This window comes from Kogia breviceps, chromosome 6, assembly GCF_026419965.1.
Source record: "Kogia breviceps isolate mKogBre1 chromosome 6, mKogBre1 haplotype 1, whole genome shotgun sequence".
NCBI lineage: Eukaryota > Metazoa > Chordata > Mammalia > Artiodactyla > Physeteridae > Kogia > Kogia breviceps.
Window position 1 is genome coordinate 33660633 of NC_081315.1, and position 15309 is coordinate 33675941.

At 40.3% G+C, this 15309-nt stretch overlaps 1 protein-coding gene across 1 annotated transcript in view; it reads right to left on the reverse strand.

Annotated features, from left to right (window-relative positions):
- The window catches only part of DCHS2 (dachsous cadherin-related 2), a 270134-nt gene that overhangs the window by 136915 nt on the left and 117910 nt on the right, over positions 1–15309 (reverse strand). Inside the window, exon 2 of the mRNA XM_059066078.2 lies at positions 13448–13639. Coding sequence (XP_058922061.1) covers positions 13448–13639 — 192 coding nt within the window. The remainder of the gene's footprint in view (positions 1–13447; positions 13640–15309) is intronic.

Sequence of the window (15309 nt, forward strand, 5' to 3'; positions counted from 1 at the left end):
TATTGCTATGGTATAAATTCTACCTTTCACGAAGGACTTGTTTAAAGACTATGCTATGGGCAATGCCAACCATGGATTCCATCTCAGAGTTAAGTCCTGCTTACAAAGGACTTAACATTTATGAGACAAACACTATACAACGGGGTTTGTGGCACAGAGGGACAATCTGGAGTCAGGAGATCTGGATCTGACATCTGATCCTGCCGGCCTGTGGGACCACAGCCTCGAGAACGTCAGGGAGCCCGAGGCTGAGCTGCCTCTTCTGTAAAGCGGGCCACCTGTTCACCTTGCAGGCCTGTTGTTGGAAGCAGTGATATAATATGTATGAAAGCATTTATTATGGCTAATCACCATCAATTATAAGATTTTACAGCCTCCTTATCCTAAATACTTGGGACCAGATAGATTTGTCTTGGAATCCTGAATTTTTTAAGCTTTATAAAAGAAATATAGTGTCTATACCTAATGAGGTCTGTAGTGGCAGCCCTTAATCACTTAATATTCTGAAGCAAAATGGATGAATAGACACATTTAGAGGGATTTTTTTAAAAAAACAAAAAACATGAATAGTCTCATGTCGGTTCAAGTCAGATTTCTCACCAAATGAGTTTTCAAAACTCTCCATCTTGAGAGCTTTTCAGAACTACACATAAAAGATTGTGTATCTTTATTACTCAGAGGCAGATGTGCTGTGAGCACTGAATGGAGGGAAGCCTCAGGGCTAAAGGGATCCTTGGGATGGGACCTCACAAACAAATAGGCTTTTAGAGCTCTAGAGGACGGGTGTGCAGGTCTGAGTCTGGAGGAGCCCTTTTTAATTGGGAGATGTGGGCCCTGAGGCATGGCTGCCATCTGGGGACTGAGGAGGACCCAGTATGGTCCCTCCCAGTGAGGGGTTCTAGGGCAGTCGTTGTTTTAGTGATTCCAAATCAGAAGAGTGGGAGAAAATTGGAAATGTGGTTTGGAGAGTTGTAGCCGGATATTTGAGGAAACTAGAAGGATTCGGGATCCAGTCCCATTTATAGGTAGATAACAAAACCTCAAAGACAGTGAACAGGACTAGAATCTGAGTGCTTCAGCTACAGCCAATCCAATCATTTCCTTGCTTTGCTTCTGCATCTTCTTTATAAAAATCCTTCCCCTGCTCCTGTCCATGGAGCACTCCTAACTACTTCTGGTTGAATGTGGCCTCATTTGAATCAATTTTTGCTCAAATAAATTCTTAAAACTTAAAAAAATAGGATTTTTAAAAAAGATATTTCAGGTAAAAATAACATCCTAGAAAATATAAAGATTTTTTTTTAAAGTCTCTGTCATGTTGTAGGAGGGGTAAGCACACTGGCATGGCTTGGAGGGAGAAGTAGAGGGTGAGAAAAATCTAAAGAAAAGCCTTGATGGTCAGATTCATGGAGTTTGATCTAAATGCTAAGGAGGATAGACTTTATTCTGCACACCTGTAGACTCTCTCAGTAAAAAGTGTGGTGTGTACACCCTGAATACCTATATATTTACTAAAAATTATACATTCATTTACTATGCTGAATATTACATATATTAAAAATACCACAAAAGTTTTAAAAGGATGAAATTATAAGTTGTAATGTTTTCCTCCTAAACCCCCACTTGGGACACTATTGCTGTCATGAATGAAGGGACAGGATCGAATCTAAGTTTTAGAAAAAGATACCTGAGGTAGCAAAAAAAGGTGCATCATAAAAATAAACAGATAAAGAGGTTCCTTAGTCAAAAAGGAAATGGTGGATTAACCAAGTCAAATGGGTTCTCGACCTCAGAACTTGTCACAGAACCTTCCCGAGGCACATTTCTATTGGGTGGGGTGAGTTCTGAGCTGTTCTCCACTCTTATTTACCACAGAACCCTCAGTGGAAGGAGCATCTCAGGAGGCAAGTATCCCACAGAGCACAGTGTCGTGAAAGCTAATCTAAGCTCACTTTCTCCATTCCATCAAGTGTTCACCTCCCAGTCCTCTGAAACTAAACTTCTGTCCAGCTCCTCAAGACTGTCCTGATCAGGCAATCTCTGAGAGACCCTGACCAGAACCAGCCAGTAAGCTGCTTTCAGGTTCCTGGCCCTTAGAACTGTATGAGATATTAAATGCATATTATTTTAAGCTGCTAAATGTGGGAATAATTTGTTACACAGCAATAGGTAACTAATACACCTCATAAATTCTGTATATGAATATTTCTTAACTTTGTCTTATCCTTTCTCTTTCCACCAACAAGTTGTGGTTCACTATGATATAATTTTAATCATTTAGGTTTTAAAATTATGGTAAGAGACTCTTAACCAATCTACCTGAATCCCAATCCTCTCAAGAAGTGCTGTGAAAGTTAGGAGTATTGGGGGAATCACCAGACTTGAAAGCGTACAAAATTGAAGGCAGGAGGGTTGTCTAGGACCAACACTGGACATGGAAAAGTACCTGTTGTTTTGTCTATTTTGGCCATTGTCTACTCCCCATGCTGTTTTTGCCTCTGGGACTCCTGAATAGAATATTAATATCTAACCTTCACGTTTCTTAGCTTTTTCTGGGCTGTGCTTTCCTTTGCCAATGCATTCAAGTCTATAGTTCATAATTCAACAAGCAAAGGTGAAGGGAGCTGAGGGTCCAGTTTGTTAAGGAAAAAAAAAAAAAAAAAAAATCAGTGAACGTGGTGTCACCAAAGCCAAGAGAAGCAGTGTCCAAAGAACAATTTCAAGTTCCTTGAGAAGCCGAATAAAATGAAAATAAAGAAAGAACCCCAGGATGTGTCACAATGTAAATCATGTTACTAAAAGCAGTTTTACTAGAGAGGTGGGATGGGAAGAATGGATCAAAGAAAGACTGAAAACTGAGGAAACAGAGACAACTATTTTAAGTAGATTTGCTGTGAAAGATAGAAGAGGAAGAAAATGGTTTTCTCAAAAGGTACCCACAATCAAAAGGAGGCTTTTTTTCAAAAGATGGACACTACTATTATTTTTTTAACATCTTTATTAGAGTATAATTGCTTTACAATGGTGTGTTAGTTTCTGCTGTATAACAAAGTGAATCAGCTATACATATACTTATGTATATGTATCTCCTCCCTCTTGCGTCTCCCTCCCACCCTCCCTATCCCACCCCTCTAGGTGGTCACAAAGCACTGAGCTCATCTCCCTGTGCTATGTGGCTGCTTCCCACTAGCTATCTAGTTTAATATGTCCATGCCACTCTCTCACTTCCTCCCAGCTTACCCTTCCCCCTCCCCAGGACACTAGTATTATGCCCTGTAGGCTTACGGGAGATATTCAATCGAATTTGACAAAATCATTACAGAAGTGAGATCCTTAAGAAGGTTGGAATGGGGGGAGCCTGAACAACAGAGAGATTTGCTTTCAACGCAAACAGGGACATCTCTACTCTACTAACAGGAAAGAGGGCAAAGGATGTGAGCCAATAGCTGGCAGGAAGATAGCTAAGGACTTCTCTCTCAAGCAGGTACGTTATTTTTCTCCAGGCACATTCAGCTGCTTAGGCAAGTACAGAAAAGTCAGAGTCAGGTTTAGATAGGGCTGGGGTTTTATCTGGAAAGTTCTGTGGAGCAATGGTACTAAAGGGAGGTTGCAGCTGAATGACTTTAAAGACGGGGCAATAAACTAGTGGTCTTAACAGGAGATCACTCTATGGGAGTGGAGGTGCTATGTAAGTGGAGAGAAAGCTGAGAATGCTTATCAGAATACAGCATGCTGGAAATCAAGATTTCAGAGGTTGGAAACCAGAAAGACAAGGAATTGAGAGGCTCAGGGTGTTGGGTGGTCTGAAAAATGGACAGTGACGTTTCCAGGAGGGAACAGTAACGGAGAGGAAGACTGAGTAAGATGTAAAGGTCCTTGGTGACGACAAGGTTTAGAATATGACAGCAGCAACAAAGATTGTCCGTGGTGTGGTCCGACAATATGAACTTCAAAAGGAGTTGGTTCTGGAGAAAGGAGTAAAAATGATTTGGATGCTGCAGTGGGTAACAGGAGGGCGCCCACCTCAGCACCTCGGTCCCGGCTTGTGATTAGCGGAATATGGGCTGCTGTGCGAGATAGCAGAGAGGGATCGGTATCCTCAGGGGAAGCCTGTTTTGATCAGGGCAAGAAGATGAAGAAGCAGTCAGACACCAGGCTGAGTGTGCAAGAGACTTTGCTAAATGATGGACCAGGAGTTCCAGAGGGCGTGGTAGAAGAGTATGGGAGGGTGGGTAGGAGACTGGTCCAAATTAAAGGATAAACACAGCAGGATGGGCATGAGAATACAGACGATGGATGGCTGCGAGGCTTAAATTTCTAGAGGTAAGAATGAGGCAAAGTGGCATTTAGGACATTTGGGAATCAATCCTGGTAGTGTATTAAAGAATGGCAGACAAGCATTTTGAGATGGTTAAGACAATTTAGCTAGAAAATGTGGGCAACTGGGCAATGGTTTGTTCCTGAAACTGGAGTAGCAGGTTGTGATAAATGAAATATAAGATAAGAATAAGCACTTGGGGCTTCCCTGGTGGCGCAGTGGTTGAGAATCCACCTGCCGATGCAGGAGACACGGGTTCGTGCCCGGGTCCGGGAAGATCCCACATGCCGCGGAGCGGCTGGGCCCGTGAGCCATGGCCTCTGAGCCTGCGCGTCGGGAGCCTGTGCTCCGCAACGGGAAAGGCCACAACAGTGAGAGGCCCGCGTACCGCAAAAAAAAAAAAAAAAAAAAAAAAAAAAAAAGAATAAGCACTTGAATTCTTTTTGGAAAATGAGATAACAATCTATTAAAATTAAAATGAGCATGCCCTAAATTTCAGTTATGTAGAGTAAATAAGTTCTGGAGACCTAATGTAACTTGAATTCTTTTTGGAAAATGAGATAACAATCTATTAAAATTAAAATGAGCATGCCCTAAATTTCAGTTATGTAGAGTAAATAAGTTCTGGAGACCTAATGTACAGCATGATGATTATAGTTAATAATACACTACTGTATACTTGAATTTTGCTGAGAGTAGATCTTAAGTGTTCTCACCACTCACTATGTTTGATGATGGATATGTTAATTATCTTAATTGTGGTAATCATTTCACTATGTGTACATATAATCAAAACAACATGCTGTACACCTTAAATATATACAATTTTAATTTATTAATTACACCTCAATAAAGCTGGTGGGGAAAGGAAAAAATTAGTCTGCCCTTTCACTTAGCAAATTTGCTTCCAGAGACTTATTTGCATTATACACAAACTCTGTGGCATAACTTCAATAGTCAACATTTATCATGAATATATATAATGGTGTCAATATATATAATGGTGTCAATCTACTTTCTATATTGCTAGTCTGAAACAACCCTCCCCTAAGCCTGGACTGGTGAGATAAGAGTTGAAATAGCTTTATCTCAGAGACATATTTCAGCTACAGAGTTCAGGATGTCACAAAAAATAGAGATAGAATGTTAATAAACACACACACCAAAAAAGAAATATTCATTTGCAGAAAATGAATAGTAAAAGGAAACAGGAGTTAGATATAAGCATGGAATAATTCAATTATTGTGAAAAATCACTTGACTTGCAGTGTAATCCAATTATTTATTTTCATCATGTAATTTTATAGCATCCTCATGACTTCTATGTATGAGGTAAATAGCAGCAATTGCAGTAGCAAAAATAGACTATTTCAGAAGTAATACAGGTAGAATAGAAGTGATTGAGTTTAAAAAATATTGACAGTCATCACAAGGATAAATAGAGAAGAAGCCCAGAACATCTAGGTATTTTAATAAGAATTCTTCTATTGATAGATAAGTATCTCTTAGCAACCAGCAGCAAATGGGTTCTCAGCAATTTTCTTCCAAAGAGCTTTCAGGACATATATTAGAAACAGAATGGATCAGAGGAAAAACCATAGATTGTCATGGTAATTCTGTACAGTTAAAGGCCTTTGTCAAGGTGCAGTTCATTGTTTTAATTAAATTCATTATGGCCTAGAATCCAACATCTTGGACCTAAAATATCTTGCCTGAGTTCATTAATTTTTCAAATTGGAGCTAGGTTGCTTCTAGGGGACAGCCTACCAAGTCATTATCAACCTTGATATCTTCATCTTTACCAACCTTTTTGATTAGGAACATGTGCTGTGAGTAGATATTGCATAGAGTAATGATGACAGATGAAGACTTCACCCTGTAGAAATGCACAGTTCATCACAGAAGAAATTTACAAAGATTACGCGGATAGCAGAATAAACCCTGCACACTGGATAACACACACACACACACACACACAAGTTGCTTGCTCTCATACATTGTGATGTAAACACTAGGGACACTGGAGGCAGTTTCAGGTCCGAACAAGGTGAAGATTAGGAAGCTGTTAAAACCCTATGGTTTGGGGAAGGGGAAGGACTCTTCTAAAATTTATCTTTAGGGCTTCCCTGGTGGCGCAGTGGTTGAGAATCCGCCTGCCAATGCAGGGGACACGGGTTCGTGCCCAGGTCCGGGAAGATCCCACATGCCGCAGAGCGGCTGGGCCCGTGAGCCATGGCCCCTGAGCCTGTGCGTCCGGAGCCTGTGCTCCGCAACGGGAGAGGCCACAACAGTGAAAGGCCCACGTACCACCAAAAAATAAATAAATAAAATAAATTTAAAAAAAAAAAATTTATCTTTAAAAATACATCGCCAGGTCTGCCCCCAAGAGGACCTGCCTCCAGGCTGGCTGAGTGTGCAGCTCCCTTCTGGGGTCCCCACCACCGGGAACCCTCATGATGGGCAGGAAGGAGAAGACGGCCACCAGTATGGAGAAGAAGTTGTCCAAGTGCTGGAGAAGGAGGAGACCCTGAGGCTCTTGATAGCCCATTTCTAAATGCTAGATGCTAAAAAAGACTCAGACAATAGAAACACTGTGATGCCCCACTCACCAATGTTGAATGTGTCATTCTCTGCTCATTCTGAGAAAGATGAATTGATCCTATCACTACACAAACCTTTGGGTCCTGCATTTGGCACTCAAGACCTGGGAGCAAGTCAAAACATCAGGAGGTCCTTTAGGTCAAAACAGGTATCAGATGGTAGCCTGGAAGACACAGCTAATTCTTCTTGGTGGCTTCCACAATAGTACAAGGGATTATATCCAGGACAATGACACATATGCCTTTAATCTGGGCACATTCACATGGAGTAAGCTGTCACCATGAGGGATGGGGCCACACCCAGGCTGGGCTGCCAAAGATCTGTCACTCCCCAGGGGACCATATTCATCTGTGGAGGCTACTGGTAAAGTTCAACAAAGGCGGGCAAACACACCCTGCATTCAAATAAACTCCAACTAAAGTCTGAGGAAGGAAGAAAAGGCAAATGGGTGTGGACTCAGAGCACCCCTTGGGGAATAGAGCTCACTCCAAGAGCTGGCGTTTAGGCAGGTGTGGTTCTGAATCAACAGACACTGCTCCTTGGGGGTGTCTGTGATGAGGAATGGGAAGAGAGCCTGAAAGGCAATGATTTTGATTAACTGTACTTCTATGAAACCTGGGTCAGAGAAGAGAAAACGTAAGTGAGACCAAAAAACAGTGAAACCCAAAGGTGATAACAAGCAGGGATGTGGGAAAGCCGGCATCCAGGAACCCCTGGAGGGGGTTAAAGTGGCGGATGCTGAAGATGGGACGATGATCACCATTGAACAAGAGCCCTCCACCACAGGCAACAGGAAGGAGGAAGAGGGTTCAGACAAAGCCAGTGGCCTCTGATGGAGCCAAGTCCTTATTCTAAAATCATACTGGTCCAAAAGCACAGGCTGCTCTACGTTTATGGGGATTGTTTGAAGCAGGTGACTGCCAGTTCATCCCCAATGACTTGTACTGCCTTGATTTCTACAAGACGGAAGAATGGAAGACTTTGGTGAGATGGATCCAAAAACGAAGAGCATCTGCAGGAGGTAAACTTGGAGAATGATGGAGATGAGTTAGAAGACTCAGAAGGAAGAGATAAAGATGAGGAAGATGATGGGGAGGGGGAAGGGTAAGCTGGGACAAAGTGAGAGAGTGGCATGGACATATATACACTACCAAACGTAGGGTGGATAGCTAGTGGGAAGCAGCCACATGTCACAGGGAGATCAGCTCGGTGCTTTGTGACCACCTAGAGGGTGGGATAGAGAGGGTGGGAGGGAGGGAGACACAAGAGAGAAGAAATATGGGAACATATGTATATGTATAACTGATTCACTTTGTTATATAGAAGAAACTAACACACCATTGTAAAGCAATTATACTCCAATAAAGATGTTAAAAAATTTTTTTAAAGATGATGAGCAAAGAGGAAAGTGGGGAGGAGGGTGAAGAGGAGGAGCACATTGGTGGCGCCTGACCAACAGTATGTGGACTCTGCCCAGGACTGAGCAGTACTGAGTGAAGTTTTCTTGGGACGCCGGTGCCTGACACAAAGGAGAAGAAAGTGCTGAGTAGCCCATACCATGACACAAACTTTCTTTGATAATTTAAGATGCTACTCTGGGCCAGAAGTTAAACTGTGAAGTAAATTCCCTGCACACGACTGAGTGTTATTTCCAAGAAATTGGAGTGAAACAAGGTGGCTGCAAAGATTTTCTTTTGTGTAGTCTGATGCGTACCAGGGCTCAGGTCAGCCCTTTGCCATCCTCTCTGGAAAGACTCTGCACCAGGGCAGTGCATTGGCTGCATCTTCCTTTTCAGTATCCTGATGCTTTGACATCCGGGGCCTTGCTTGTCCTGGAGGGACTGCCAGGGGGTCAGGCGAGAATGCTTTTCCAATGTAAACCAACACTCCCAACCACCTCCTTTATTGGCTCTCACACTCTGGGCCACTATTCACCTGCCCTAATCACCCCACAGCCAGGTACCAGATAACTAGAGACAGCCTTTATGCCCCAGGCCACTGAAACTATTCTATCTAGCCAGTCTTAAGCCCGCTTATTCCGCCTTTCCTATTCCTTCCCTTGGAAACCACAATAAAGGCCCCTACCCAAAGTTTCCCTCCCCCTCTGCCTCCTGACAGACCCGGTGCTTCCCGCTGTGCACACACCATGTACACTCCCTCCCAGAATGTGGCATACTCCTCCTCTTGGGATCTGTGAGTATACCAAACTGTTTTTTCAATGGCAGTTGTTTCCTTACTCATACCTGAACAATAATAAAATCTATATTAAAACCAGGAAGGGTGCAGACCAGTTCCCATGTCTAACAGAGCTGGGCTTAGGATATCACCTCAACAGGAGGATGAGACCTTGAATATGAAGTGCCCACAGGAAGGATATTTCTATTCTAACAAAACTGGAATATGTTGTACTTTGTTGGAGGGTTTTCCATCTACAAAACAAGGAGTTTTTACAGAAGAATATTCTAAACATACAAACACTGTACAGAATATTCACGCACATCATCGTCTATAACAAAATACCATAGCGGGATGGCTTATAAACAACAGAAATTTGTTTCTTACAGTTCTGGAGGCTAGAAGTATGTGATCAGGGTGCCAGTATGGCTGGGTTCTGGTGAAGGTCACAACTTCTTGCTGTGTCCTCAGACAGCAAAAGAGGTTAAGGAGCTCTCTGGGACTTCTTTCATAAGGGCACTCATTCCATTCCTGAGGGCTCCACCTTCATGACCTAATCACCTTCCAAAGGCCTCACCTCTTAATATTATCACCTTGGGCTTTAGGATTTCAACATATGAATCTGAGGGGGACACAAACATTCAGACCATAGCAAACATGAACCTGAAGATTGTCTCTTCTTTGATTTCTAAAAACTAGCAAAAGCTGCTACACTGTAAACACTTTCTCAGTTATCCTGAAAATAAAATGCCTTTTAACTGGAGAAAAAAAGCATCTCCTTTGTTCAATCTTGGAAAGCTTTATGGAGGGATGGTGTGGTTAAAGATGAATTTGAATTTGCAATAGAGACTGGAGAGCTGAAAGGGAAAGAAGGTATTCTTCATAGAGTAAGTGTGTAGAGTAGGTTCAATATGGAAACAGAAAGAAATAAGCAAGGAGGTTTAAATTAAATATCTAGGTTGATTTTTCCTTCCACTGCCAATGCTCCTAATTAATGCACTACTTTTTGGCAGTAAAAAATTTCTGGCATAAAGTAATCTTATTTCTATTAAGATAATTTCTATATAAACTTTTATAAAATCATCCAAAAAAACCAACTAATTAGAAACAGATGTTCAACTACTGTAGTATTGGATTTAAATTGGTTATGGACTCCTTTTACAATTGTCTCAAAGTCTATTAAGAATATAATTCTGAAGCCTTGGGTAAATGTTTGTGTATGCATATATTGAGTCTTAAATAATCACATAGACTTGAATTAACCTTAACTCCTCTGTTTACTCTTGCTTTTGTTTCCTACTTCTTTTCTTACATTGAAGCAAAAATTCCTGAAACCACATAGCAAGGGGTTGTTAAATCTAACCAAATACATCATGGTAATTTTATTGAGTTAAATGACTTTATTTTCATGTTTGTTTCTACATGATTACTTGTAATAAATATATTTAGACTCACCTTTTCCCATCAATTCATGTCTTAAGTAGGTAGCTTCTCCGAACTAATTTCAAAAGAGAAAGATTAGACCAGAAAGGTGTTAGCAGTACCAATCTACACAGGTAAGTAGTAGGCAGATAAAAAAAGAAATAAGGAAAGTCTCCAAAATAGACTAAGTGAAAAAAATGTGTAGAACAGTGCATAGAGAAGACTGCCTTTGCTGTAATGTAATAAAAGTTGAATAAGCTGTTTCCAAAATGTACTTGGAAATGTAAATGGTCAGGAACAACCAAGGCAATCTTGAAAATGAAGGACAAAGCTAAACAAATACATGATATCATGACCTATTACAAAGCTAAAGTAATTAAGAGAATATGGAGTTAGTACAAAGGTGGACAAAGAGGTCAGAAATAGGGTGTCCAGAAATAGACACACACATATACAGTCAAGTGATTCATCACAAAGGTGACACTGCAGCACAGTGAGGGAAGAGTGATCATTTCAGTAAACGGTGCTGAGTCAACTGAATATCCATATTGTGAAAAAATAAACGTTCCTCCCACTAGATTGAAATAATAAGTGTCAAAAGTAAAGCAATAAAATTTTTGGAAGCAAAAACAAGAGAATACCTTCATGTCCCCAAGGTAAACAAATACTTCTTAAAAGTACAGAAAAAGTACTAGCTGTAAAGGGAAACAAATGGATAAACTGAGTTTGATTAGAATTAAGAATTTCTATTCCTCAAAAGACTCCACTAAGGGAGTGAAAAGGCAAGCCACAGAACTGGACAAAAGAGATGCATAAATATATCCAACAAAGGGCTTCCATTCCAAAAGTATAAAGAATTTACACAAATCAATAACAAAGAGAAGCCAACAGTACAATAGAAAATGGGTAAAGAATTAGACACTTCACAAAACAAGTTATACAAATAGCCAATAAATATATGAAAAAGTGCTCAATTCATCAGTCATCGAAGAAACGTAAAGTAAAACTCTAATGTGATACGCTACTTCGCAGGTACAGAACTGCTATAAGTAAAAAGACATTAAATACCAAATGTTGGGGGCTTCCCTGGTGGCGCAGTGGTTGAGAGTCCGCCTGCCGATGCAGGGGACACGGGTTCGTGCCCCGGTCTGGGAAGATCCCACATGCCGCGGAGCGGCTGGGCCCGTGAGCCATGGCCGCTGAGCCTGCGCGTCTGGAGCCTGTGCTCCACAACGGGAGGGGCCACAACAGTGAGAGGCCCGCGTACAGCAAAAAAAAAAAAAAAAAACCAAATGTTGGGGAGGATGTACAACAACTGAAATTGGTGGGAGTATAAACTGGTACAACCATTTTGAAAAGTTGTTTGATTTTCTTATGACATACATACCAATTCCATTCCTAAATATATACCCAATAGAAATGCCTATATTTTTTCAATAAATTACATGTATAACACAGTTAATAGAAATACTATTTGTCACAGCCTAAAATGGATTCCATCAATTACAAAATAGATTAAAAATTCTTGTAAATTCACATAAAAGAATAATATAAACCAATGAGAATTAATGAACTATTGCTACACACAACAGCAAGAATGATGCTCACGAATAATGCCCTATAAAAGAAACAATAAAAACACATACTATATGAATCCATTCACTGAAAGCTTAAAAATAGGCAAATAATGTTTGGGATTAGAAGTCAATAATGATTATCCTTAAATGGTGGGAAGGATGGTCACAGTAAGGGGCCGAGAGAGGGGCTTCCAGGGTACTGGTAATGTTTCTTCATCTGCTTCTATGTATGTTTTCATTCTGCAAAAATCCATTGAGCTGTACACTTATTATTTGTGCAATCTTCTGCATGCACTTTATATATTAGTTTAAAAGTTTACCCAAAAAAGACATAAAAGCCAAATTGAAGGTGCCCTCACTGATCCAAGATGGGTCAATTAACATGAACATCAGAAAGGATAAGGTCAGTAACGTACAAAACATAACAAATATACACAAAAATACAAGAATTTATAACCAAACTAGGAAAAAAATCATCAGTAATGTTTGGAGATGGTAAACACCCCAACTCATTACTCTAAAAACTGATAAAGTGAAAGAATCAAGCATTATACTGCCTTTCCTGTATGAATTATACTTCAGTGTTATCAAATAGTTGATGACAGAACATTCTTCTTAATTGAAGTATTTCAGATAATAAATGCAAAAGGAAAGACAGAATTCAAAAATCACCCTACTGCAACCCTTAATGAAATAATGGTATGTGTCTGCTGATGTAATAAGAAGCACAGAGCACCACCTATATAAAGCCCAAACTAATCAGTCTCTGGTTCAAAATGCCAGTTTATAGGAACTATGATAAAAGAACACATTAAGTGAATCCTAAGGATGTAATCAGCCACATTTAGAATATGGAAAATTTACAAGACAATTGATCTGATTTTTTTCTAAAAATAAATACTGTAGGAGAAAAGGTAAGTGGGAGGAGTGAGGGACTAACTGTTACAGATTGAAATTTAAGGAATACAGCAATCAAATCCATTTGTGGACTTATTTGGATCTTGATTTAAACATGCCAACTACTTCAAGACATTTTTAGGTAATCCAGTAAATTTTAAATGGAATGGATATTAGATATTATTACAGAATTACTGTTAATGTACTATAGTTGTGTTTTTAAAAAGTCATTATCTGTTAGAGATATTATTGAATTATTTGCAGATGAAATGATATAATGTCTGGTATTTGCTTCCAAACACTCCAGCAAAGGAAAGAGGTAGTGATTTATGAAACAAGATTGGCCAGTCGTTGATTGATAATCCTTGGTATCTCTAATACACACACAACGGTTCATTTTTTTTTTTTCAACGGTTCATTTTTGAGTGTGTTTAAAATTTCATACATAAAGACTTACCCCATCCTTAGCTTTCACCAAGAGATCGTAGGTGGCTGGATCTCTTTCCCTGTCGATATCTTGAGAAACACAGATTTGCCCATCATGTGGGTCTATCTGGAATGCTTGAGGTGCTTCATAGCTTTGGAATCCAGCATAAAGAGAATATTCAACAAAGCCATAGAGTCCTGCATCTGCATCGGAGGCTTTTACCTGTAAGACAAGAGGTTGATCGGTGAGGAAAGAGAAATGCTAGCATCACCTTTCAATGGATCATGAATCATTATCCTGATGTGCACAGCCAAGTAGCCCGCATAGCTATTCACAAAGTGTAGGCTTTGGTTTTCTCTCTCTCTTCTCTTACTTTCTGTGACAACTCACCCTCACTCTCCTCCTCCCTTTGTGAGGTCTCCTTTTCAGTCTCCTTTTCTATTCCTATACTTTCACGTGATCTCTGAAAGTGTGAGTTCCTTGGTCCATTTGCCTTCTTATTCCACTCACTATACCTAAGTGATCTCATCCAATCTCAAGGATTTAAATCCATATACTAACCACCTGATAACATACCTGTGGATTCCCACTCATACGCCAGCCCTTCAGGTGATGGGCTCAATGCTCGCCCTTCACCCTTTCAGAGCAACAAGGGAAGGACAAGTAAATCAGGCACAATTACTAGTAATCCAACCCAACTGACAGAATTCACCCTGGAGCATGAGATTTGAACTTCCCAAGCCAGATTTCCTTCCAGGGGTAATGCTCCCATCAGAGCCCCAACAGTCATGCAGACTGAACCCTACACAGAGGTGCCCTGCCCATTGGCTGCGTGGGGGTGAAATCCAGCCAGTGCCCTGCTTGCCAACAGGTGCACTTACATGGAGCTGTAACTGCACAGAGTTACAAAGGGCACCTTTCTCTTTGACCATAAATACCATTTATGTTAGCGGTTGTCATACGCCTGGTAGGAAAGACAAAGCAAGTGGAATTATGAAAACACTTAACTGATACATACTAACTATGGGAGTACACAGTGAGAAATACAACAGGCTATTTATAAAACTCAACATATTCTTGAGCTCATAGGCTTGGTATAATTCTTTTGATTTGCAACCTAATTAATAGTAACAGCAAACATCTAAATAGAACTTACAATAAAAGAAGCACCTTAAGGGAAGATCGACCAAAAGAAGAAGAAGAAAGAGAAGGAGAAGGAGAAAGAAGAGGAGGTAGAGGAAGAAGAAGAAAGAAAAAAAAGTAAAAGAACTATATGCTACAGAACGGGTATTATTCTAATTGCTAAACATATATTACATACTTATAACCTATAATGGATTCCATTTTACAGATGAGAAAAGTCAGGCTCAGGGAGCTAAAGTAACTTGCCAAAGATCACACAGCTAAAAAGGGTCAAAACTACGATCCAAATCCAGGTAGTTGAACAGCAGACTACACACTCCTAATGATCATGCTATCCTGCCTCTTGTGTCACCACTTGTCATTTCATCATTTCATCCTTTATTTACTGAAAAAACACTCCCCATATCCCCTGACCTTCCTTCAGGGAAGAAGTTGCTAGATCAGGTGTAACATCATTCCAAGTAACTGTTTACCTCATATGCATGTGGCTTTCTCACCAGAATATCATTAACATGAAGAAAGGCAACTGACAGTGATGCCTGTGTTCTTGAGTCTTAGCTGAACCTTCTATTCCCCATGGCCAAATTCCAACTGAGTTCCAAACGGTAGAAAAATAAAGAGTGATGGCCACTGAAAATAAAAGAATTAAGCAGATCAATTCAGAGAGTTCAATGTCCAACTAACAGACATTCCATAAAAAGAGTACAGAGACAAGGAAAGAAAGGAGCAGCTCTTGTTTGGTTCATAGG